General features: G+C 51.4%; 1 protein-coding gene across 1 annotated transcript in view; it reads right to left on the bottom strand.

The window, feature by feature from the left end:
- Positions 1-12,674: 12,674 nt before the first annotated feature.
- The window catches only part of ZFHX3 (zinc finger homeobox 3), a 91,169-nt gene continuing 77,496 nt past the window's right edge, over positions 12,675-26,347 (bottom strand). Inside the window, 6 exon segments of the mRNA XM_018084440.3 lie at positions 12,675-16,562; positions 16,564-16,661; positions 16,664-17,214; positions 17,217-17,861; positions 20,545-23,835; positions 23,838-25,982. Of these exon segments, the coding sequence (XP_017939929.3) occupies positions 16,301-16,562; positions 16,564-16,661; positions 16,664-17,214; positions 17,217-17,861; positions 20,545-23,835; positions 23,838-25,982 (6,992 nt within the window). The 3' untranslated portion in view covers positions 12,675-16,300.

Below are 26,347 nucleotides of genomic sequence, written 5' to 3'. Positions count from 1 at the left end.
ATCACTGTCCCGCGCTGTCCCTCAGCGCAGCCTCAGGCCCTGCTTCCATCGCCTCGCGTTCCAGTCACAGCTGTAACCCTCCAAAGCCATCGAAGCTAGACCATGATTTGTGTGTGTTACACGCCGCTGAAGGAGTTGCTGCTGCCTCTGAGGCACACGCACAGACCTGATTTGACACACAGGAAGCCTCCAAACCCAGGAGATGCTGGAGATGGTTTGCTCCCCCATGTAAGCGAAGCAGCCAGTTTGAGAAATAGAAAGGTTGTTGAAAGAGGTGTCATTAGCACAGGGAAAGCATAAGCCAAGCTTTGGAGTTGGGAAACCTGCATGACTCATACATCTGTTCATGAGACAATTTAGAAACCAAATTGCTGTAGAAAAAAAAAAAAAAAAAGAAAAAAATTACAAATGCACAGACAAATGGTAAATCATAGTAGCAAGGAACTGCCTGGCTGCCCTGACACTCGATGGAGAAGCAGGGAGGGAACTGAGCTCACTGAAACCCTCAAGGTGTAAATAATGGCAGGAAGCTGCTGTTTCTCACAGCCCTCACTCCTTGTTGGCAGGATGGAGTTCAGCTTGTCCAGGCCCTGCTCACAGGGATAGATCTGGGAAACAGTGTGAGGCAAAGCTCCAGGCTGTGATCTCCAGGAGGAAAACAGCACTGGAAATTCACTTCTCCCTTCTTGAAACTGGAGTGTGACCGCAGAGCGGGAGAATGCTTGGAACTTAGTCTGCTGTTTGGAGAGGATTGAAGTAAAACAAATATTTTTGTAATAAAAATTTAATATCCTTTTTTTGGGCTTTGTAATCAAAGCAGCTTTCTAAGCTATGCGCGCATGGACAGTAATCCTCCCCTAATCTTGCTCGCCTCAGGCATAGGAGATGCTTAGGAAATAACAAAGCACTGCCTACTACAGGAGAAACTTCTAATTTGTTTTTGTCTAGCTCAGCATAAGGCCAAGCCCCAGGTGCAATGGACCATCACATGAAAAATGTAACAGAGCTCAAACATAAAATACTCTCGCAGCCATGTATATAGATCAAATACCAGATGGCATGAATGGGGTAACTGTGAGATGGTGTTGGGGATGGAAGTCCAGTTCCAGATTCTTTTACCAGAACAAGGTATCCTTTAAATGTGTGAAATCCAGGGAGACAGCAAGAGAACCAGGGTTTTGTGGGGGCCAGAGCCCAGTTATGGTCACTGCTGGGCACATTACAACCATATTTCCTCAGAATTTCTACTACAATTCTTTCCCCATCTCTCATAACTTTGTAACAATTTTCTAACCAGAAACTTTTCTGTATTGAAAATATATTTAGACCTTTTTTCTCTTAGTATTCCTTCAGCTGAAATCTGCACAGTTAAAAAAATTTGAAATTAGGAGCAGCAGTGATCCACACCAGCATGTGCCTTTATGTAATTTGGCTTTGATTCACCACTCATAGGTGTATGAAATTAGGACTGTGTTTACTGAGCTTACACTTGAGGACATCTGCTGCTGGTTGATGTAGCTGATGCCTTCATTGGGGAAGATCCCTTTTTTTCCCTTTCAAGGACACATGAATTCCTCCAGTCTGCAGGAATGCACACCAGGTGTGCCTTGCTCCACTCTGCTGGTGTCAAATCCCTGGTGTCTGAGCAGGGGTGTGAGGGACCCCGCAGAGGCCGACTCTGAGTTTATTTTATTATGGCTAATAGACTAAGACCCATCCTAGTTTGGAATCGAGCCAAGGCCTGAAACTGAAATTGCTTCCTTGTAAGCTGATTTGCTCCAGTCAGTGAATTGAGGGAAGAGTTCCCTTCCCATCCTGTTAGACCTGCCGTCTTGGCAATGTTAATAAAATAGACCCCAACCAAGGACCAGTGGCAGGATGCCAGGACAATGCATCAAAACTATCTTTCCTGGAGAGAATCATCCAGCAGGTTGTCAGCAGGAGCTGTGCCTCTACCAGCCTGCCAGGGACTCATCTGGAAGAGCCCTGCAGAACCACAGTGAGCTGCCAGATAGACGTGTGAGCCAGAAGCACAAACCCAGGTGCCCGCAGCCATCAGCGACACACAGTGCTGGCTCTGTGCCATGAGGTGCATCACTCACTGTTACAGTGTCCCCTCACCAGGCACAACGATCCTGCAGGTGTGGAGACCTCCTGGTCCAACCTCAGGCGGGGCAGAGGTGGTGCTGACAGGCCATGAGAGGCACTCCAAGCCCTGACTGTCACTACTTGGTCAGCCAAGGTGGGAGGCAGAACATCTTTGTACAGCCCCAGGGCTGTATCCAAGGCATGTACTGGGAACCCTTGTTAAACCTGAGCCCTCCAAGAGCGGCTCCAGCAGCAAAGCTCCCCTTGCTCTGGAGCCAATGGAGCCTCTCCCACTGTGGCATGGCTGAGCCCAGAGGCCAGGCTGAGTAGCCACAGTGGCATCTGTGGCCAGGAGAGCAGGGAGGGAGGACGCAGAACTCCCAAGAGTGCTGGAGGAGTTGCAGAGAAAACTCTGGAGCTGGCTGCTCCCTTTAAGGTCACCAAGTCCAACTGTCAGTCCAGCACCACTATCATGTTCACCACTAAACCAAGTCCCCAGATGCCACATCCATATATTTTTTGAACACTTCCATGGATGGTGATTCCACAGCTTCTCTGGGCAGACCGTGCCAGGGCTTTACAAGCCTTTCTGTGAAAAAAAAATCCCTAATATCCAACTGAACCTTCCCTGGCTCAACTTGAGGCCATTTCCTCTTTTCCTGTCACTTGTTAGCTGGGAGAAGAGTCCAATCCCCACCTGTCTCCAACCTCCTGTCAGGTAGCTGTAGAGAGCACTCCAGTGCTCTTGCATTTGGGATGAGATTAAAATTGTAATGTCAACTATTAAAATATTAAAATGATATTTTCATTTTCCTTCTGCTTCCTGGGGAGCAATGGCACATTGGAAGAAAGTTTGCTGTGATTCCTCTGAGGTGTGAGACAGTAACTAATTACTGGAGAAGATGAGATACAGTCCCGTGATTCCCTGGAATATCTGCTAAGCCTCGGGACAGTTTGTATATATTGGAACCCCTCCTCTACAAAGAAAAGATAAACAGACAGCGCTGGAGCAAGCAGCAGCTCTGGATAGTCACTGGTCTCAGAGTTAATCCAGAACCTGGTAAATAAAGCTGCAGACAGTTAATTAATTAGAGGAATAAAGCCCAGAAATAATATTTTGCAGTAGGATTAGTTCATCTAGAGGGTACCTGGTGAACTCATAGGAAGTGTGGGGAGAGAGGTAAAGAAGACACTAAATTGCCTTCGGCTCTTTAAATCATTTCTGCAGATCCTATTACAGAAGAGAAAGGGAAATGGCTGCAGAACAAATCATGGGAGTTCCTGTTTCCAGTGGTCTGACAGCCCCTCTAAAAGAGAGAGAGAAAAAGCCTGTGTGCACTGGAAGCAATAAAAGACACATTTGTTCCCCATTCATCACCGCGTCATCCTCGGGCGCGCACAGACACTGCCGAGCCCACTGGGGCGGGGGATTAGGACAGCCCCTGGCTCCGGAGTGTCTGCCCCATTGCGCCCTGCGGCTGTTTTTGGGGTCATCCCTGCCTCTGCCCCAGCCTGGTGGGATGGACGGGATGGTGCCTGGTAGGCTCAGAGCAGGGGAGCAGGCACAGACCGTGGCATGGTCTGCCAGGGCATCTCTGATTCTAAACCCAGGCACCACAACTACACCCCTTGGGCACAAAAAAGGGAAGTCCCAAGGTACAGCATGCCCTCATCATCCCTCTGAAGGAGCAGCTGTGGCAGTTCAGGTGAGTGAGCGCACTCAGCCACCAGAGCTGCTGTGTGTGAGCTGACACAGTAATGAAGAGAAGGAATCAGAGTCATAGAATCACAGAATATGCTGAGTTAAACAGACCCATCAGGATCCCTGAGCCCAACTCCTGGCCCTGTGCAAGACACCTCCAGAATCACATCATGTGCCTGAGAGTGTTGTCCAAATGCCTATTGAGCTCTGTTAGCCTTGATGCTGTGACCACTTCCCTGAGGAGCCTGTTCCAGTGCCCAACCACCTTCTGAATGAAGAACCTTTTTCTAATATTCAGTCTAAACCTCCCCTGCCACAGCTCCAGCTGTTCCCTTGAGTCCTGTCATTGGTCACCGAGAGCGAGATCAGTGCCTGCTCCTCCTCAAGGTCAACTGGGAGTTGACCATTCTCACAGTCATAGTCCTCCAGTTCAGGGCACTGAGACCTCCTTGATCCGTCATCTGTGTTGAAGACAGAGGCAAAGAAAGCATTAAACACCTCTGTCTTGTCTCTGTCCCTGTTTATGAGATGACCAGCCTCATCCTGTTATTTCTACTGATGTTATTACTGCTGATGTTATTTCTACACTGCCTATTGCCATTGATATATTTGAAAAAAAATCTTTTTATTCTCCCCCACATTTCTGGCAGCTTTGGCCACACAAATTTTCTCCCTACAGTGGTGAGCAGCATCTTGGTATTCTTCTCATGCCATTTGACCTTGCTTCCACTGGGCATACACCTTCCTTTTCCACCTTATTTCCAAGAGAAGATCCCTGCTCAGCCAAGTCAGCCTTTGCCTTACCTGCTTGACTTCTGATGTTTAGTAGTTGCTGCTCCTGTGCCCTTAGGAGGTGATGTTTAAAAAGTAGGAGGAGGAAGCAAAGGTTTCACACAAGCTCCTCAGAAGTGATTGCTTCAGCAATGGAGGCAAGTTTGGAGACCGTCTCCTGCTTCTCCAACATTTTGCCTGGCAGGGCTGAGCCCCATGCTGCACCCAGGCCACAGTGGCATGGCTGGTGCTGCCCCCATGGTGCGTTATTTGGGGCTGAGGGTGGTGGAAACCTGCACATCATCTCAGGGGTCAGTAGCTGTTACCTGAGAACAGGGATGAGCAGAGCCTCCCTGGTTCCACTGCTCTGAGTGCTGAGGCCAGCCTGTAACTACAGCCAGTGATTACCCCTGAGGGGCCAGGTGACAGTGCCCATGCCAGAGCTTTTGACTTACACTGCTGCTCTGACACAGGAGCATGCAATTACTGCATTTGAATCCTGAAATGTCACATGCACAGCCTCAGCTGCTGTGGATTCAAAGTTGCCTGCATCAGCCATGGTCCCTCTGCCCACCTGCAGGACACGGCCGTCTGGTGGGAAGCCATGTCCATGGGCTTCAAGGCTGTTGCCGTAACTTCCATAAGTTTACAGAAAAAGGATCAGCTCTGTGGCCCCATTTCTTCAAGTCCCTGCATTGCCAGCCACAATTGTTGAGTATTTCCAGGTGCTGCCAGGGCCTTCCCATAAATTGGTTTATGGGGTTAATTTACAGCACCCGGGAATTTTGTTATTTCTCAATGTCATGTCCTGCTTCACGGGACACTGATGCTCCTGCCTCATTCCTGCTGTGATCTCTTCAGTCCTCAGCAGCTGAACTGTATGTCCAGTGCAATACACAAAGTGATCCACCTTCACCTGCAGTGCTCACACACACTCACACCATCGCCTTTGGAAAATAATTACAGCACGGAGGCCGATCCTGTTAGATTAAGACAAATTAAGAATCTAATATATAGGTTTGCTGTCAGGCTCCCAGGGTCAGGGGTCGATACAGTATATTGCAGGGAGGCTATAGGTTACCCCTGCCCCAATATTTTATCATAATAAACCAAATGGGGATGAAACACCCAAGCAGCAGCCCATAAATCTATTAGCAGTGAACTGTCAATGTCCCACATACCCGGGTAATTTGTTAATTCAGAGCTGGGGCTCTTTTTTCACTAGACCTTGTAAACTCCTTTCTGAAACATCAATAAACCATCTGCTTTGACTTGTTAATCAAACGACTTTATTCAGTCCAAAGCAATTTTTTCCTAATAAAAACAGAGTATTTATCTCCATGGCTATAAAAGAGGATTGTTTTCAACTGTTCACTTATAGTTAAGAAGCACATTTAGTTTGGATTGATTTCCAATGCTTCGGTCATATCTTGTCACTTCCCATTTCTTACACACAGCATCTCAGTTTAGCTCCTTAGCAGGGAAAACACAACCTGCCCCAGTCAGTGCTGGGAGTGGCACCAGGGGAGCAGCAGCCAGCAGTAAAAAGGTCATGGAAATCAAACTTTAAAGAGCTGAACACATCCCTGCCAGCTCTCAGGCTGCTCCCAGCTTTTTCACAGTCTCCCCCACAACTGCACCTCCTCCCAAGCCAGCCCAGGATTCCACCTGGGACATCTTCCTGAGATGCCCTGTTCCCTTACTGTGTGTCTTGCCAAGGCTCTCCCAGCAAAACCTTGGCACAGTCCCCTCCAGCCACTTCATCAGTAGCAGGTAGTGGTGAGTGGTGCTGTGGATGCTGGGATGTGGGGTTGTGGTGGGTGGGATGTGGGGCTGTGGTGGGCTCTCGGGGCTGTGGTGGGCTCTCGGAGCTGTGGTTGGTGGGATGTGGGGATGTGGTGGGCTCTCGGGGCTGTGGTGGGTGGAAATGGGGCTGTGGGCTCTCAGTGCCTACTGCCCCCCAGAACACTGGCTGCCTGGCACAGCCATCACCACTGGCAAGGTGGCATGTGCCACATTCCTTCCTGCTCTACAGAGCACAGGGAGGGGGTTGGGAAGATCCTTTAGGACACTATTCCTGAAGGATGCAATTCACGGTGCAGCACAGAGGGGGAGATGCCGGGCAGAGGACCTCGGGGATGCATTAGGGAATGAAAGCGTGTGTTCAGTCTGGTTGGTTGTTTTTCTCCAGCAATTCGTCACATTTTCAGCAGAAGGGGATGAGCTGGAGCAGCCCCCGGCCCCCCAGGCATGGCCAAGGCAGCTCACACAGCTGGATGAGGGCCAGCGCCAGCCAAGCCCTGAGCCTGTCCCCTTCAGCCGGGCAGTGCCATTCCCGAGTCCTCAAGGACACCAGCGCGACATAGGCCAGGCTCTGGTGTGCCCACAGGACTCGGGGAGCCATTTGCTGTATCCTCTCCTGGCTGCCATGGCTTGAGTGGGTGTTCCACAGCCGGTGGCTGTGACACACAGGCTGGGGCTGGAATCCTTCCAGGGCATCCTGGGATCACGCTGAGGTGGGACAGGCGTGAGGGGCAGCCACGTGCCCACTGTGCACAGGCATTGCAATTATGGACAGCTGGGGGCTGTGCCAGGACACAGGGACATCTTGGCAATACCCATCACTCAGGCGCATTGTGGAGGGTTGCCTCCACACCACCAAAGAGTGTCAGTGCACACCTGTGCAGAAACACTGTCCATGAAGCATGGCCCAGCACTCTGCTGCAGCAGCTTCAAGAAGCCAGTGGGAAACCACTGCCGACCTGGTCTGATCCTAACCAGATCCCACCCTTGTCAAGCACCTTCCGTTGCAGACTGAGGAATCACAGATCTTCTGCCTGAAGCCTCCCTGACAAACACCTTTCCCCGAACACAGCCAGCAGGTCCTGTGAGCAGGGAGCAAAGCTGCAGGTCCCCATGGGTGCAGACCCCCTGCTGCTAGTGCCCAGCACCCCTGGCTTGGTGGACTGTGGGCCCGGCTTCCCACAGCGAGGATGTCAGTGGGGCCATCGGGGCAGTCCGGGCTGGCCTTTCCCAGGTGTCCTCGCATGGTGCTGCTGCTGCCCCAACTCCTGAGTGTCACTTGCCAACACAGCCTGGGCTGCAAAGGGTGCTGTCAAAGGATGTGTCACCACATGCCCGAGGGGCATTCCCTTTGCTCGACGGCCACCTTGGTCTGATGGCAGCTCCTCCAAAACCGACCAGTGGCAAGGAGGCAGGGGTCAGGCTGTACCCCAGCCCCGGCGATGCCGGCTCACCTGCATCCTGCCAGGGGCAGGAGCCGGGGGTCAGGCTGGCCCGGCCTCGGCGTGGCTGCCGCGTGTGGTGGGCGCGCTGGGCTCCCGCAGCCGCCCTGTGCCTCCATGAAGGCTCCGCGTCCGCCGCCTGCTCTCCCCGGGATGTGGAATCAGCAGCCCCCAGCCCCGTCCGAGCCCCCGTGGGGGGGAAGGGGCAGAGAAACAAAGTCATTTATATAATGTGTCTCCCCGCTGAGCCCCTAATGGCTGGCGCTTTTGTTCTGCAGTGGCTGCCTGGCTGTGATGGGCAGGAAGCCGCAGTCTCCCTTTGTTCCACGGCCTTATTCAGCAATTTAGATCCATCATAAAAATCAAATATGCATGTTGCAATCGCCTTGCGTACAACAGCTTCAATTTTCGCCTTTCTTTAATTGAACTCCATGGGAGAAAGAGGCAGGGCCGGGGAGCAAGGGGCAGCGGGAGAAGCGCTTTGTGTTTTTGTTCAGCGGGCTGTGAAAATGGGGAGTAATGAAAATACAGAATTTTTATCTTTGCCTCATTATTAAAAAAAAAAAACCACCACAAACCAGACAGAAATCCTCGATAAAGCCTCCCTGGCAGAGGACAGCCTGTGGGGGAGCAACCTTCTTTTCCCCGCATTGTGGGGATGACAGGCTTAGCAGGGCTGGGGGACGAGGGGTGGCCCCGCGAGCTGCGGCGCCGTGGCAGGAGCTGGTGACAGAGCTGGTGACAGAGCTGGCAGCTCCCCGCTGCCACGACACGCGCGGCTGAGCGGACACACCGTGGCTCTGCTCCTTTTATCCTTCCGGAACGCCAAGGTGCTTTTCTGTTGCTGAGAGCAAACATGTATCCTTAAAAATTTTGCCATCACGTTTCTGCGCTGCTCCCCTGGGGGCTGCTTGAGCGCAGGTCCTGGCGCCGGGTGTGCCGAGCCCATCCCGGAGGTGCCGAGGCATCGCCGCAGAGATGAACCGGGGTCGCTTTGCCGCCGCTCACCCCGCGCCCTCCCCACAGCCCCGCAGGGTGAGGGGGCCACTGCCAGGGACAGAGCCTGATCCTGCGCTTTGGAGCGGGCCGGTGGCAGCGTGTGGACATGTGTTTCCACCTTGTCTCCACCTCTCTGTGAGAAGGGGACCTCCCTGGGAGCAGAGCCCCGAGGTCTGCGTTTGCAGACCTCTGCTTTTTTTGCCCTTGCGCAGCCTGGGCAGGAAGGTCATAAGGCAATCGGGGCAACCCCACCGGGTGTGTGCCAGGGACCCTTCCGTGCCACAAACAAACCTGCCCTGGAATGGAGGACCTTTGCAGGTGTCCTTCCACAAATTGCTTGCCTACCGAGAGCTAAGTCCCAGCCCCACAAAGCCCAGCAAGGATGGGGCAAGGCAATTCATGGTCTTGCTCCTGTGTCTGTCCCCGTGGCCTTTCCTGGCCACAGGCACACAGGAGGACCCCTTCCAGCTGCCACTCACTGGTGCATGGCAGGGCCAAAGCACACGTGGCAAGGCTGGTCACGTCCATGTCCCTCTGTCCTGCTGCTGTGAGTGCTGATCATGGGTGCTGCTGGAGCAGGAGGGACATGGCATGACTCAACAGACACTGAATTGCTGCTTAAAAAAGAGGTGCTGCTCTGCCAAAACACTCAGTATTCCACACCACATCAACGTGATTGTGGGGGGAAGAGGAGCTTTGCCTTCCCTCTGCCCTAATGATAATTTTCTGCCAATTCTGATTTGGCATTGGCCTCCCTTGACCTCCCTGGTGTGCCCAGCTCTGTGCCTTGGCTGCAGCAGGGGCCAACCCCACTGACCCACCACCACAGCCTGGGGGTGGCACTGGTGGCTGGGGTGGCACTGGTGGCTCAGAGAGGGTGGAAATGCTGGGGCAGGAGGGTGTGGGCACTGTGCTTGTGCACGTGTGTATGTATGCAGCATGTGTGCACATGTGTGTGTGTACACGTGTATATGTGTGCACGTGTGTGCCCATCCTGGCCAGCAGCGGTTTGGCACAGAGCCCCCCTCCCCCATGCTGAGAAAAGACCCTTTTTTGCTGTGACAATTCAATATAATTGAAAGTTTGCTTAGGAAAGAGAGTCTTTTTAACTGAACATGCTCACAGCCGAATCGATATGAATTATACGGCACAGAAGATGCCTAGGGTATTAAAACATTAATTAAGTAACATCATGCTCCCATCTAACCAACAGCACAATACCATTTATAGGTACCGCTGTCTGTTCTCTGGGGCCCAGCGTGAAGTCTCTCCTCCATCACCGCAGAGGCCGTGGAAGACCCGGAGCTCTGTTGGCTGAGGCTCCTTCATGGCTCGGGCGGTGCCATCCCTTGGGGTGGGACAGTGGGCAGAGACGGGTGCCCTCAGCCCCGTGGTCCTGTGTGGAAGGGCCCCGTGGCCGCAGGGCTGTGTCTGTCATTTCTGTGGTACTGCCAACCTGTTGCCACCTGTGCCCTGCCGGTGGTTTGGGGACAACCAGCCGGGTCCTGCTGGGGATGAGGCACTGGAGCCAGCCCCACACGGCCCTCTGAGGGGCTGCGACCTCGACCCATGGATGGTGCCAGCGCTTGACGCTGAGCTGCCCCGCAGAGCTGAGTGGTGGCTGTGCCCATGCAGTGGTGGCTGGATTAGCTCACATCAGCCCGGGGACTAACACACCGATTCTGCAATACACCAAAATAGAAAGTCATTGGAGTGAAATCAGTGTCTTCACCACATCCCCTCTGGCAGAGCGTTAATTAAAATGACTCTCTAGTGCTTTAGATCATCAGGTGTACCTTGTTAACGAGCTTGGAGGAGAGAACTGGCTCCACATTGGTGTTTAAGCGCTGATGGAGTTAACCCTTTGCCACTGCTGGCAGAGCCCGGGCCTGGTGGCAGTTTCCCATCACATCCGTCTGCGTTAGCTCTCAGCAGCCTCCCAATACCGTTTAGTCAAGGCGTGAGTGTGGGACCCTGCCTGGCTCAGCCGGGACCCAGCTGCAGGAGCAACATTGCTGCAGCCTCCGTGCTGTGCCAGGGCCGAGCTCCCTGGGACCTTCCAGGCAGAAATGCTGCTCCAAATCCATTGGCAAGGCAGGTCCTGCTCTGGTTGTATAAATATGCATTTTTTTGGTCTGTAAGAGTACACTAGTGAGAGCTGAGTCTCTTTGAGGTGATGGCAATGAAAGGTCATTAAAAATGACTCCCAGCTTCCTCTTACCAGAATCACAGCATGGAAAAACCTTTTTATTCCTGTCAGAGGTTTGCACAATTCCCATGGATGGGCTGCTCTGAGCAGGAGGCTCACGCAGAGGTTTTTAGTTTGCAGATTGTGCAGCTACTCGAGGCCATTTACACCTTCCTGAACATTAACGAGGCACTTCCTCAAGCATGGCTGTTTTACACTGGAATTCAACCCAGGAATAAATAGCAACGTTATATAATCAACTTACAAAACGGCTGGTCTGGGAACAGCAGTGACGTTAACGCAGCGCAGTGCAAACACTGGTGGTGGGAGGGTCATGCTGGTGACCCCGTTACCATTGCAGTCCCATCCACCTGTGGAAAAGGCAGGATGGAGTTTTCCCATTAAAAAAAACCCAACCAGCTGAGAGACAATCCAGATCCCAGTCTGTTTAGGCTCATGCCAGAAGAACAGTGCCCAAGCCAGGGACTGGACTGGGCAGCCTGGCCAGAAGTGAGTTTTGGAGTCCTTGAGCCACAGCATGTCCAGGTGTACTTGCCCCTGCCACCCTGGTCACCTGCAGGACAGGGTCTCCCTTTTTGAGGCTGCTCCTGGGCAGGGGCTGGGTTGGGTATGCCAGAGCATCTGGAGTCATGGGGGGCTTGGTGATTTTGACCCACCTGACTTTGTAATTCATGGCTTGTGGAGGTTCAGTCAGAACAAGTGTTAACCAAAGAACACTCCTCACCCTGGGGAGCTGCTGGATTTCCTCCCCATGCCCTCTGCTCTGCTGGACACTGTGGAGCTCAGTCCCTACTCCTGTGGTGAGGGAGGAAGCCCCTCGCTGTCCTGGTGGCAGCACTGAGGACACCCACACTGGGCAGACACTCGCCTCACCTACCATGGTGGATGTAAATTATTTACTGCTGCAGTTATAAATTAGAGATGAGTGGTGGCCCCTCTGACTCCTTTTGGATGGATGTGGTCCCTATTAATGAATTTCAAGCATTTTCTGCTGCAAGGGGCAATTTTTGGCAAGAGAACTGTGTACTGAACACTCAGCAGTTCCTGTGGGCTCCCTCCCTGCTGTAGAGGGAGTGCAAGGAGTCACCATTTGCCTACTTACCTCCATCTCCTTTCGGTTTATCAGCAGAAAGGAACAGATGTAATTTTAGTTTACAGGTTTCAGGATGACCATGAAGGCATTGCGCTTTCCCTTGAACCATTCATTACAGCACCGTGCCCAGAATCCTTTTGCAATCCTTTCATAAAATTAACTGCACTTGTAACGTCCTTTACACACGCAGAGCATCCCAAAGCCACAGTATGGATGGCGCCGCTTGGCTCATTGCTTCCACTGGAACGGGAATGTGCAGCATCAGCCCAGACGCTGTCACCCTGATGGGCACCTGGACACCCACGTGGGGAGGGACACGGACACACGTGTGCTGGTGTGTGCACACCAGCGGTGCACGAGGACACGCGTGCAGACACACAGCTCTGTGGCGCTGCCCACCTGCGTGGGGCAGTGCGTGTGCCCCGCTGAGCCGAGCCATGCCATGTCACACCGTGCCACGTGGCACACACCCACCCGACACGGACCCGGCACCGCACACGCGGGACATCGAGACGAGAGCTTTTGCTCATTTTTTTTTAATGTATCACAATGAGCAGGAAACATACGTGATGAAATAGTTCCAAAGGAGTATATTCAATTACCATCTACAGTCAACTCAACTATGACAACAAAGTCTTTTGTGACAGTTTTTTAAAGTTTTGAAAGTTCCATGTGGTTTGTTTCTGTCAGTCTCATGTATTTTGGTACAGTTCGAGATCAGCATTGTTACAGTAACAAAAAAGCTAACAAGACTACAGTATAGAAAAACACCAAGAACATCATTTTTGGTTTCACTTGCTCTAGTTTTTGTACATTGCAAAGGCTGTTCATAACCCTCTTCACCTCATTTATGCTTTCTGTTCTACCCAAACTTGCCCCCCCAAATAAAAACGAAAAAATAGTCAAAGCTTTGTTTCACAGTGGGCAGTATCAGTGCCGACCAACTGACCGACCAACCAACCAACCAACCGACCAACCAACCAACCAACCAACCAACCCCAATTTCTGCTTCCATTTAAAAGTTTAATTTTTTCTTAAAGCAAAATATATTTCAGCGAGCGTGCTGGCTGTGTCCGCCCCCCTTGTCCCCTGCCAGCCCCGGGCGGCCCCACACACCCCTGACGCCTCTCTTTATTCTCAATTGTATGAAACTTTGGCCATCTTCACCACTTAAAAAAGCTTTTTATTAAAAATAAAAAAGAAACCCGCTCAATGCTAAGTTTGAAGTGTTTTCCTCATGCCCAGCCCGGGCCCCTCTCTGTTGCTCGCTGGGAAGGCCACGCGTGGGCTCGGGGTCACGCAGGGGTTCCCGCGTGCTGACGTCGCTCCCGCAGCCCCCCGGGGCAGGTGTTGGGGCTCTGCGAGCACGAGGCCGGCGCTGGCAGGGCTGGGGATCCCAGCGGGGCCATGAGGTCCCCTCACTGGCCCCAGGCAAGGGGAGGAGGCAACCTCGCACTGAAAAGTCTCTAGAAACATTTAGAAAAAATACAAGAAAATGAATTTATAAAACTTTTTAGTGGGTGGGAAGGAGGAGAGAGAAATTGCACTATGACCAAGCAATATAATTAAAAAACCGAAACAAGACAAAACAAAAGGATTTCCAAAAGAGACCTTGAGGAATTGGACAGATAAAGCTCGTGTTAAACTGGGAACTGGCATCACAGAGAGAATCCAAAACAAAACAAACAAAAAAATTTCTATATGATACAGACAGAGTAACATACAACAGTTAAATGGCAAAAAATATATATATATATATTTCATAGAATTACAAACAAGATAAAATAATGGAAAACAAAAAACTGTACAACTTTAGAATTTAAAAAATGTTCATCTCAAACACGGGGAGAAATACAAGAACTTCTGTTAAAGAAAACAGTTTGTTAAAACAGCAAATGCTCCGTGGGTACGTGGTTCCGGTTTTGACACCTTGTGCTACAGCTGGGTCCTGGGAGGAACATCCGGTGGTTCGCGCTTTAGTATCGACTACTTAAAAAACAATTAAAAAAGGAATATGTGCATTACCCTAGAAATATGTACAACTGTTCAGGATCTAGTCTTTCATCGAACTAAAACCAAAATTCCATAAAAATATAAGTGTCCCGCTAGAAACCCGCGCTCGTCTCTCGGATGCTCCAATCTCTCGTGGAGGCAGCGAGTGGCTTCGGCCCGGGGAGGAGCGGCTGGAGGCAGTGGGAGGAACCTGCATTCACAGTCTTCCAAGTTCCCTTTTGAAGCAGGAGGAGGATGACGATGGTGGGAGAAGGCTTTCGCGCTTTCGAGGGCAGAGGAAACGGGGGGGAGAAGGAGGTTTTTTCTGTTGGCATTTGGTTACGGAAGGGAACAGCAAAGCATCTACATCTCCAAAATCTACATTTTAGCAGCACAAAGTTTTCCTTTCAAAGTCTGGGCCGAGGTGTGCCCGGGTGCCCGGAGGAGGCCAGGGGGCTCTGGGCATCCCTGAGCCTGGCACCCGCTGCTGCCATGGAGAGAACTTGGAAAGAGAAACCTGCCAGGGGTGCGCTGGGTGCTCACTAAGAGTTGTCTCTCTGCTTGCAGAAGAAGCACAGATAACAACCTGGGTACTTTTTTTATTCTTTATTTAAACTTAGACTTGTTTGTTTAAATCAGAAACAAATTCTCAAGTAAAAAGAATCCTTTTTGCTCATTCTGCACCAGTGGTGAAGGGTATGTCTTTGGATTTTTATTTAAAGCATGAATTTTCTTTAGAGAAAAAAAATGTAACAAAACCTTTTTTTTTTTTTTTCAAAAGAAGGAACAGAGTGCAGCCTAATTACACAAACAGAACCGATGCTCAGAGGTCAGGAACAGAGTCTTTGAAGCATTTACAAAATGAGGAAAGGAAGAGGGGAAGAGAAAAAAAAAAAAAGAGAAATGGAAAATAAGAACAAAATAAGTGCACAAGGGTAACAGACATAGGTAAATCGTATGTATACGCCTTAAAAAGTTTCAAACCCCCAACAAAAAATATTCTGCAAGGGATCCTACTGACCCCCAAAACCCTTTGAACTTCTTTCTTTAGTTTTTATAAAATAATTATGCAACCACCCTCTAAGAAATGAAGGTAGCGACCATAAGTGGAAGATTACAGGATGGGGATGGGGATAAAGGTACAAAGGGGAGAAAAGCTCAGGCGAGTCGATGGATCGCAATCTATCTGGCTAGGAATGAACAAGACAACATCAAATGAGAAGCCGTCAGCTGGACCATACAAAAGCTAAATGTACACAAAAGGGTTTTTTCTTTTAAATCTACCATACTGCTTCAGTTCATTTCCAATGCAACAATCTACTCAACACCAAAAATGGTCATATCTATCATAAATACAGAAAGTCAGTTGTTTTAAAACTTTTTTTTTTTTAAGCTCCGAGTCCTCAACACTCTCTGTGTGGTTTTTTTTTTTTCTGAAAAGTGGGAGTGCTTAACTTTTCCCCTTGGAATTGGCTTCAGCAGAAAAGCTACCCTTAAAATCCCCGAAAAGCTAAAGCAGTTCACATTGTTTTTCTCTTGAATACTTTCTGCCCATTTTAAATTAACAAAAAAAAAAAAAAAAGAAAAAAAATCCTTTTCTGGAACAAAAACAAAACAAAACAAAAACCCCAAAAACAAATGAAAGAAATTTTATAATATATATATATATATATAAAACAATGATTCTGAAAACAGAACAAAGTGTGAGCGATTGACCTGAGAATAAAAAGACATTACATTTCTTTTTTCTTTTAGCAAGCCATTGGTATCTGAATGCTAAGATAGCAAGAAATTTAAAACTGTCTCCAGGTGGGCTGCTTTCCCATACAGCGCTGCCGGGCTCTGCTGTGCTATTGACGGGGGATCGGACAGGGGCAATGTACAGGGGCGCGAGCTCCGCAGGCGCGAGGAGGCAGTACGGGCCTTCGTCTCCCAGACCAACAGTACCTTCGAGAGGACAAATGTAACAGATTTTTTTTTTTTTTCTTTTTCAAAGTTTTATTTTATTAAAAGGAAAGGAAAAAAGAAATGTAAAACCCACCGGCATCGTTATATGGGAAAACAACCCACGTTTTTTCTTTTTTTCTTTTTTCTTTTTTTTTTTTGGTTAGAAGCTTTGGAATTGCAGTTAGTCTATTTTTGAAATTGGTTTGTTATTAACTTTTTTATTTAAATTCATTTTCATTGTTCATCTTCAAAGCTTACAATCTGAAGGTGTCCATTCCTACGCTAGCTAGACCACTGTCCTTAGGGCAGCCGGGGTCCCGGGGCCCCTCCGCCGGGCTCGCCGGTCCATCTGACTTTTGGCTAAGATCCGTGTCAGACTCCTCCGAATAGTCGTCTGTTGGCATCGAGGGCTGAACCCCTGAGGTGCTGCATGAACTTGAGGTAACCGTTGAAGATGAGGAGAGAGGAGGGAAAGGCGGTGGTGGCGGCTTCCCCGGCGGGGCGCGGGAGGCTGCCGGGGCCAGGCTTTCTGGAGGCGTGGGGGGAAGCCGGGGGGGCCGGGGGCGGGGGGCTGTCGTTTTGAGTGAGGCCGACCTGCGAAGGTAGATGCGGTGCCTGGGGTCAGGGGGGGCCCAGGCAGAGTGAGGTAATAGACTGGGGTGCTCTTTGGCGTTTCTTGCTGCTCTTGTGATTGTTCGGTGTTTGTGCGGGGCTGACTCGAGATGCTGACTGAGGGCTTCGTCCCCACACACCGTGCTCTCGCACGCCACGCACTGGTACGAGCCGCTGCCCTGGCCGCTGCCGGTGGGCACGTGAAGCACCATCTCATGCAGGTTCGCCACGGACTGGCCGAAGAAGCAGAGGGACTTCAGGTGGTCGCTGGCCGCCTCCTGGTCGCCAAAGCACGCCTGGCACTTGCGGCAGACCAGCTTGTACTGCACCTTCGGGACGATGAAAGGGTCGCAGAGGGAGTCCGCGCCCTTGCCTTCTGCTTCGGGCTCTTCTTGGGGTTTGGGCAGGAGGGGGGACACCTCGCGGGGTGCATTCTTCTGCTCCTCTTGCTTGGGGGGTTCTTTGGCAGGGTCTTTGTCCGGGGTGGCAGCCCCCGTGGGGACGGGGGTTTGGCTTCCTTTGGGCTGCTGCGCTTTCTGCTGTTGCTGCTGCTGCTCTGCCGCTGCTGCTGCTGCAATGCCTCCTGCAGACTCTGCTGGTATTGCTGGTACTGCTGCAGCAGCGAGCCGGGCGACAGCCCCAGCAGCGCCTGCGACAGCGCGGGGCTGTAGGGGAACAGCCCCTCCATCCCGTACATGGGCTGCAGGTACCCGCTCTGCAGGGCGCCAGGGATCTGCGGGGCGTAGTAGGGGGAAAAGCCGGGGACGAAGTAGGGAAGGAACTGGCTCGTCAGCAAGGTGGTGGGGTCTGAATTCAGGGCGGCCTGCAGCGCCTGGAGCTGGGTGGGTTCCACCGCGTACTCCATGGCAGGCAGTGGGGCTGCAAGGGCACCCGCCGGCGCCTCCCCCTTCTCCTTCTTGGGCCCTGGCAGGGGGTCCCCCTTCCCCTTCGGTGCCTTCTCCTTCTCTTTTGCCTTCTCGCTCTCCTTCTCCTTGCGCTGCGGTGGGGGCGCCTGCTGCGGCTGTGGCTGTGGGGTCGTCGCCGGAGGTTGCTGTGGGGCCACGGCTGCTGTGGCTTGTGCCGGGGTGGGCGAGCTCAGCGCGGCCGGGGGCTGCTTATTTGGTAATCCAGAGGTGGGGAGGCCAGGTGAAGGGACGCTTGTGCTGGGCAGGCCCATCAGGTTGGGTTTGGGAGAAGTTAAAGCTGCAAGAGGGAGAAAGAAAGGTGAGAAGTCACTGAATTCTGGGCAGGCAGAAACCATGAGGGTGACCCCAGGCCACCCCATAACTACTCCAGAGCATCCATCTCTGCTGCATGAGGGCACCAACCAGCCCAAGCTGCTCTGTTGCCACAGCGCAGGTTGGAGAGCCCATCCCTGCTCCCACCCACCCTGAAGAATGGTTCCTGTCCCGCTCCACAGGCCCTGTCCCATGGGGATGTGCCCCCTCGGCCCCCACCGCCTGCGGCTGCCTTGGCTGCGCTGCCCAGTGGCACTGACTGCAGTGTCTCTGATGGGGACACCCACCAGCGCCTGGGATGCCCAGCACAGCTGATGTTCTACTGACTCCTCTGAAATTCCCAAATGATTAACACTGATGTCAGGATCTGCTCTAATGGTTCTACACGAAAGGCTGGGAATGCTCAGTATTGCCATACCCCCCCAGACTGGGAAGTCCTGGTCATGGCAACTGGGGACTGAACAGGCTAGACCTGAGTTATTTTGTCCTTATTAGACTGGTGTTCATGAATCCATAAACCTCTGATGCAACCCCTTCCAATGTCAGACTGTCTGGGCACTCAGCTTCTGAGCAATTCCAGAGTTTATGTGGTGTTCAGACATTCCCCCTGGGCACGAGCATTGTGTTTTGGGTGGAATTAAAAGCACTGTGATGCTTCCTCATTAAGGAGATGGATTAATGGTGGAATGAGAACCCTGTCCCTCTTCCCAACAGCAAGAATAGCCAGTAACAACACTGTCCCTGGTGCCTATTTCTGCTCTCACAGCTGACGGTGGTTAGGGGCAAGACGTGTGCAGCTCCCGGAGTCACCTCCATTAGTCACAGCTGCTGCAGCTGCCAAACGTGCTCCTAAAGAGGAACGTTTTGCTTGGAAAGTCCCTCAATGCCGTTTGGGGAAAAAACCCAACCCCAGAAACAAAGCTCCAAAGTCCTGCTGGCACAGCCTTGTTTGCTCCCAGCTCTGGAGCAGGAACCTGCTCCAGGATCCACCTGCTGCAAAACCCATGAGTAAAAGCCAACCTTTCCCTGACGAACCTGAATCTCACTGCTGTGGCGGGGGCTGCTCAGGGAACAGCCTGAGCAGGACCAGTGGCAGAGCCTGGAACCAGCCGTGGAGGCATGGCCACTTTTATTTTAGGTTGTACCTCCAAGGAGCCACAGGAGGTTTGGGAGGAAGGCAGCTGGAGCTGGGACGGTTCAGTCATGTCTGATCCAAACCCTTCTGAAACCTGTGTCTGCTCCTGACATGGTGCTGAGACTACAGTGATCTGTGACAGCAGGACAGGTACAGAGTGAGGCTCCACACAGCGGCTCCAGAAATCTCGGATAAGGGCACATTATGGATGGACACCATTGAAATGGATGTTCCCCAGCTGAACGGTCCTCAGAGGTTCAAGTGCAGGAGCAGCAGGTAATTCATAGTGTTCTTGGATGCATGGCCTTATCTGCTCTGACAGGCCCGGAGCTGCCATAGCCTGACCTTTGGAGCTTTATCTAAAGGACACAAATAGTCTGTTTGACTTTCTAAACAGCTCAGTCCTGTCTAGGCAGTTGCTGACAGCGTTTAAGATTCATCAGATGCAATCCCATCTCCTCAGGACACATCCTGTGCTTCAGAGAAAAACAAAAGCAACAGTACAGACTGAAGTGCAAAAAAGTAATTTTAGTTGTTATTATAAATTTAGGGCATTAAGAAAACAGTGCAGAGCAACCTGCAATTGGGTGACAATATGATTCGCTGAAGAGATGCTCCTGTCCAAGTGCTCTGAAATAAGATCTGTGGTGAGAACAGACGGGTGGCATGAAAATCCTCGCCATGCGCAGGGGCCCTTCAGACACGCAGTGAAACAAGGCCTTTGGATCACGTTTTCTAGGTCACTGCTGGTAACTGACCTGCACCTTCCACTGCCAGTGTTTGCTACATGGCTTAGACTTTCCACCTATCCACCAGGAACAAGGGAAAAGAGCATACTCAAAAGATAAAGTCCACTATTTGAGATTAGGCCACCCAAAGGACTATGCCAAATTTCATTTTTAGGTAGCATTGTTACAAAAAATCTTATTAAAATACAAACTAGATTTGACCCTCAACCACACTGTTGTTTGTTGAGAAGGTACTTTCAGGTCATGGCCACCCATCACTCAAAACCCATCCTCAGCTGCACTGGGATTTGTCCTGGAGATCACCACAGGGACACATAAAAATGCTCCGCAGGTCTGTCACCAATGCTACCAGGCACACCATAGCTTTCCCTAGAAAGAGTTTGGACTTTTGAACACCTGGGATGGGACCACATAAACCTAATTTAATATCAAAAGGAAACAAATAATGAACAATGTGTTCAGCACATTAGTCCTTCTGTTCCGTTGGATAAATCCTCTGTTCTCCACTTCCTTGGAGGTGTTTCAGGATTTCTAGTCTGTGGTAACACACAGAGACATGCAGCATGTCTAGACATTGCTCTAGTTCAGACTTTTGCTAGAAAATCTGAGTTGAGGAATTAAAGATAAAATACCTGCTGCTTATTCATGAAGTCAACATGCTGGACTAATGGTCTGGGAATCTTGTTATCAGTCATTCCGAAGGAACGACTGCTTGTGCTAGAGATGTGCTAAGTGTGCCTGAGCAGGATAACACTTGTACCCACCTGTGTTGGATGGAGTGAAGCTGGGTAAGGATGGGCTGTTGAGGCCTGGGAGTAAGACTGGAGGGATGCCCTGGAGCGCTGGGTACGCAGCAGGAAGGTTCAGAGCTTGCAGGGGGGTGTTGTCAAACATGCCCTGCTGTTGAGCTGCCAGACCAAGAACCTCATTGGCTTTTTTGATCCGGTCCAGCTCCTGCTGAGCCATCAACTGACGTACAGTAGCTGGGTCGAAATACTCCTTTTCCTTATCCAACTGGCTTCCAATGGTTTCTTTAACTTTGGAGATATGCTGTTGAGAGAAGATATGGTCACGTACAGACAGCCGAGCGCTGTACTTGATGCCACACAAAGTGCACTCTGTTTTGGGTCCCTCGTAACTTGTTTGGTTTATACCAAAATGCTTGGCCATGCTGAGTTTTGACTTCTTCTCCTTTGCCCTTGCATTCTGGAACCAGACCTGAACAACTCTCTTTGGCAGTCCAATGTCATTGCCCAGGACCTCACACTCCAGCATGGTTGGTGTCCTGTAGTCATTAAAGCATGACTTAAGAACCTTGAGCTGGAGATTAGTCATCTGAGTGCGAAAGCGTTTCTGTCCGGGCCGGTCCCCGCTCTCGCCAGACTTGCTGGCTGAACCACTTGCGCCAGGGCTGGGCGAGCAGGGGTCTGCAAGGCTGGAGGTTTCACTGTAGTCCACAGTACCTTCATTGTCGTACTCTTTGCTGTAAAAGCTGGGAGCTGGGCTGACCAGGCCAGAAGACAGACGATCTTCATATTCAGACATTGCTATCATGGCAGCTTTTGTCAGACCTTCACTGGGTCCCGATGTGGATTTGGTTTCGGTTGCAATCCCTGTTGCACTATCGTTGTCTGCATTGCCTTCGTCTCCTGTGGTGGTGTCCGTGATCGCGGTGTTGACAGAAGAGCAGTCATCGTTGTCCAGCTTTGTCTGGTCAAAGCTCAGATTGACTGAGGACATGGATGGACTCTCGAAGTCTTCAATCCCTTCCACCTTAATGGAGGACGGACTCAGCAGAGTTCGAGGTGACAGTTCCATGCTCTTGTTCACCGGGGAGAGGGGAACACTCTGTCCGTCACTGCTAGTTGGTGGCATGTGGGAAAAGCTGGCTCCATCAAAGATGTCTCCCTTCATCTGAAGTCCCCCATCGCAGTCCAGAAGCATCGCAGACAGTGTCAGGTTGTACCCAGCTCGCTTGGCTTCATGCCAGTGCCGGGATCGGATATGAGCTTCCAGAGCTGTCTTTGCTTTAAAGAGAGCTCGGCAGAAGGGACACCTTCTGTGGGCTTGGGCCGGCCCCACAGCTCTGAACTGCCCTTTCCTCTCCCGTGCACGGGTGTTCTGGAACCAAACCTGCACCACCCGCTTCTTCAAGCCCACTTCATGCGCAATGTGATCCAGCATCTTCCGTGTAGGGTTGGAGTCGAGCAAATATTTCTGGTACAGAATTTCTAGCTGCTCGGGGGTAATGGTTGTCCTTAGACGTTTATCCCTTTGGGGTTCTTCTCCCCCAGTCCCACTGTCATTCTCTCCAGGGCTTGCGCTGGCCTTTTCCTCCAGCTTTCTCTTCAGCGTGTTCATGGTGGATGTTGGAGTTGACGGTGAGGTGGCCGAGCTTGCTGGAATCTGTGGTAATGTTCCAGACAGCAGCTGGCTCGCCAGTAGTGGATTACTGGGATCAAAAAGCATGAACGGCATATCCAGAGTTCTGTCCAGGAATGGGGGGTGGATAAACTGGTTCTGTGCACTCAGGAAATGGAGCTGCTGATGCTCCTGCCAATGCTCGAAGGAAGGAAATGCCAGCTTACACTGGTCACACTGGTATGGGATTAGTTGAGGAGGTAGGTTTGCCAGCTGCTGAGGGGTGGAGGTGTGAATGGGTTTGAGGGAGAGGTGTGAGAGCTGAGATGGACTTGGGCTTGACTGTGACAAGGAGCATTGAGGGGGCTGAGGGGGAGGAGGTGGCTGCTGCAGTGAGGAGGGGGAGGATAACTGTGAAATCTTTTGGTGTGCTGAACTTGTCTTTTGTTCTCCTTGGTCCTGTTGCTGCTGAGACTCTTGCTTTGGTTGCACTTGCTTCTCTTGGGTTTGGTTTTGCTGTGTACTTGGAGGTTCAGACTGCTTTGGTTTCTCATCTGTAGGTTCTACTTTAGAACTAAAGGTGGAGGAATCGTCTGCCTCTGCTGTGAGCTGCAGAAAAGCTGAGGAGGTTGTGTTGGCTGAAGATGTAGGTGTGCTGTAAGCTTGTGAGGGCATTGGTGTGCTGCAGGAGGAACTGGTTGGAGTCAAGAGCTCCATTGCATCCATAGAGTCTTCGTTCTGGCTATCATCCTGTCCATCCTCATCCTCATCTTTGTAACAAAGCTTTTTCTGGTGTTTAATGAGATCAAAAATGCGCTGAAAGACCAGACTGCATTTTTTGCACTGGTAGTTCAAGTTGCTTGTTCTAATGTACCTGTCGTTTGTGAGCTCGCGTCGCTCCCCATCTTTGCCTTCTCCCTGATTTTCATAGTTTTTCCTAGCTTTCTGACGGGCATTCTGGAACCACACCACTATAACACGCGTGGGGAGGTTCAGCAAGTTAGAAAGCTGCTCAAATTCATCGTCCTTTGGGTAAGCATTGGCATCAAAGAAGTCCTGCAGGACTCTGAGCTGGTAGTCAGTAAAGCGTGTCCGAGAGGACCGCTTGCTTCCCCAGTACTCCTGCTTTTGAGGCTCTGGAGAAGGAGGCCGTGAGTCTATCTTTAGCTCTTCCAGGCTAGTAATGGGAGGGTTGCTGAAGTTGTATGGGGAGTCCTTGTTACGCTGACGCTCCTTGAACAGGGTGTTTCTGAACCAGTGCTTGATCACTTTCTGGGGCAATCCGGATTTGTCTGCCATCTCTTTGATCTGTTCCTCACTTGGGGAATTGTTAATGTCAAAATACTGCCGAAGGACTCTGAGCTGGTCATCAGTGATCCGTGTCCGTGGCCTCTTGTTCTGCTGCTGCTGGAGAAGGCTGGGGTTCAGCTGATGCTGGTACAACTGGGCCAAGTCGGCGGGTAGGGGATCTACAGGGCCCAGCTGGGGCGGCAGCTGCGCGGGTAATGTCTGCAGGGGCATGGTTTGCATCATGAGTGGTGAGAAGATGGGGAGCTCCATGGGCATGGAGAGCTGGGTGAGTGGCACAGATGGCTGGGCTGGTGCAATCGTGGGAGAAGTAATCGGTGGGGCAGAAGTAGGGATGGCAGGAGCGGCAGCCGGCTGAGGAGGAGCTGGAGGGAGCGGAGGGGGGGCGGTGGAGGCGGGGGTGGTGGCTCGGGGGTCTGAGGCCGCAGTGGGTACAGTTTGTCGTAGTGTTCTCTGTACTGTTTGGCAAATTTCTCCAACTGCTTAAAGGGAAAGTAATGTTGGTGAACGTGCTCTTGGTGGCTCTTCAGGATGAGGATGTTTGAGAATAACTTGCCGCACGTATCGCACTCCAGCTTTTCCAAGTTCTCACCTTGGTCTGTCTTCCCGTTTTTCTTCTGCACTTTCTGCTTGTTCTCGTTGTACTGAATGACAAGCTCAAAGCCAAAGTTTTCCAGCAAGGCTTTGGTGGCGTTGCCCCTTGCATCAGAGGCGATCCGTGGGGGCAGGATGGAGGGCTCTGAACTGCTGCCTGGCACAAAGTCCTTCTTCTCTTTGAGCTTTAAGTTATCAGGCAGAGACTCCTTCAATGTTACATTATTGTCTCCCCTCTCTGCGCTTTCCCTTTCCCGTGGGGTTTCTTTATCTTTCTCCTTCACTATGGATTTATTCTTCTTCTCTGGGTGCTGGCTCTGCTGTAACAGGACGGAGTGGGGCTGTGATAATGACAGCTGACCTTGCTGCTGCTGCAAGAGCTGTGGATGGCTCTGCTGAGGGAGCTGAACTTGTGCCTTCAGGTCCTCCAGCAAAGTTGGACCCGTCCCAGTCAATGTCAGGGCACCGCTGGTGACAGGCAAGCTGACTTCTGGATTGAGCTGGAACTCGGCACTGGGGATGTAGAATGGGAACAGAAGATGCTGCTGCTGCTGCAGCTGCAGAAGGGTCTCGGTGGTCATCGGAAAGTGCGGCAAAAGTGCTGGGTTGAAGAGCTGGGACTGCAGGAGAGCAGCTTGCTGCTGCAGCTCCTGCTGCAGGTGGGCCTGGACCTGTGCCTGTGCCTGTGCCAAGGTTTGGGCTTGTTGCTGCTGTTGCTGCTGCTGCTGCTGCTGCTGCCTGGATGCAATCATGTCTGCCAGTTTCTTGCGGTTCACCTCTTTGGGCTCCGAAGGGGAGGAGATGTTAGTGCTTACAGGGTTACCCAACGGAGGAATTCCCACGCTGTCGCTGGACACCTGGTTGAGCAGGCTGGGAATGGGAGTGGTGCCTGAAGTGCTCGTGCTGGTGGTTGCAAAAGCATTGCTGGCACTCACGGGGCTCGGTGTGGAAGAACCCAAGGAGAGGCCGCTGCTGCTGACGTTGCCAGCCCCATTGCTGCTGCTGCTGCCTGCTGCCTCCAGCTTGGCCGCGCGGGCCTTGGTCTGGTGCAGGACAGACCTCATGTGGATCTCCAGGGTTGAGCTCTGGCTGTAGGCCACGTTGCAGGTGTTACACTTGAAAGGTTTGTTGTCTGGGCTGCTGGTTGGCTCAGGTTGCCCAGTAGCAGACTCTTGGAGGGCTCGTTTCAGTTTATGCAGATGAGAAACAGAATTGTAATGGACCAGGAGAATGTTCTTCTGTGTGAAGGATTCCTTGCAGACTGTGCACTTGTATGGGCGAGACGGATCTAGGAATTTCTCCATAGTGAAGTTAGGGCCCTTCCTGAAGGGTAAGGCCCTTTTTGGTTCTGAGCCAGAGTCCTCCTGCACGGAACCAGAATCGCTGCCTGTCGGGCTCTGCTTATCTTCCAGGTCGCTCTCTTCCTCCTTATCTTCCTCAACTATTATTGTGTGGTCCTCTGCAAGTGAAGGGTCACCCATAGCAAGGAGGTCTCCGTTGACCAAGAGACCACCATACAGCTGCTGAATGTCGGCCTCGCTCAGCTCTAGGTGGCTGGTTTCCAGGTGCTTCTTCAGGGCCTGGAAGGTTCGGAAGCTGCGCTGACAGAGGCAGCACATGGTGGCTGCCCGGATGACGTGGTACTGGGAGTGGAGCTGCAGCTTCTCAATGGTTTTGAAGGCCAGGCTGCACTGGTTGCAGCGGTACTTGTAGACGTGGCGGTCAGAGACCGGCAGCTGAGGCCGCTTGGCGTGGACGTCATTGAAGTGTGTCTGCAGGGCTGCTGAGCTCTTGAACACCTGGCTGCAGCCCTTCTTCCAGCACAGGAAGCCAGAGTCCTCCCGGGCAGCGCTCGGATCAGCTGGAGCAGGCTTGGGGTCCCCGCTGTGCTCTGCACTGTCTGATGGCAAAAGGTTCTTCCCTGTGTCCTCAGAGATCTCTGTGAAAACAGAATTAGAGCAAACCCAAAAATTACACCAGCACACCAGGGTGGATGAACACTCCCTTTCAGTCCTGAATACATCTTTTTTTCTCTCCAAGACAATGAGTATTTCTAACATTTCTCCTCTATCTTCATTCATTTATTTCAATACCAGCCCATTACCCTCATCATGGCCCATTGCATAAACCTACACAATTTACTTCCTTGCACACTTTGAATATCTAGAAATGATTCACACACACGCATCCCTTAGTGCATTTATCACCTTCAATTCTCCCTTTCAAGTGAAGGCCACTCTGCCATCTCTGTCTTTACTGTTCCTGCCTATTTTCAAAAAAGAAGGTTCATCAAACTGAACATAG

This window comes from Manacus vitellinus, unplaced genomic scaffold, assembly GCF_001715985.3.
Source record: "Manacus vitellinus isolate BGI_N305 unplaced genomic scaffold, ASM171598v3 scaffold_10_pilon, whole genome shotgun sequence".
NCBI classification, from domain to species: Eukaryota; Metazoa; Chordata; class Aves; order Passeriformes; family Pipridae; genus Manacus; species Manacus vitellinus.
The sequence above is the reverse complement of the archived record's forward strand: the minus strand, read 5'-3'. Positions and strand labels throughout refer to the sequence as shown.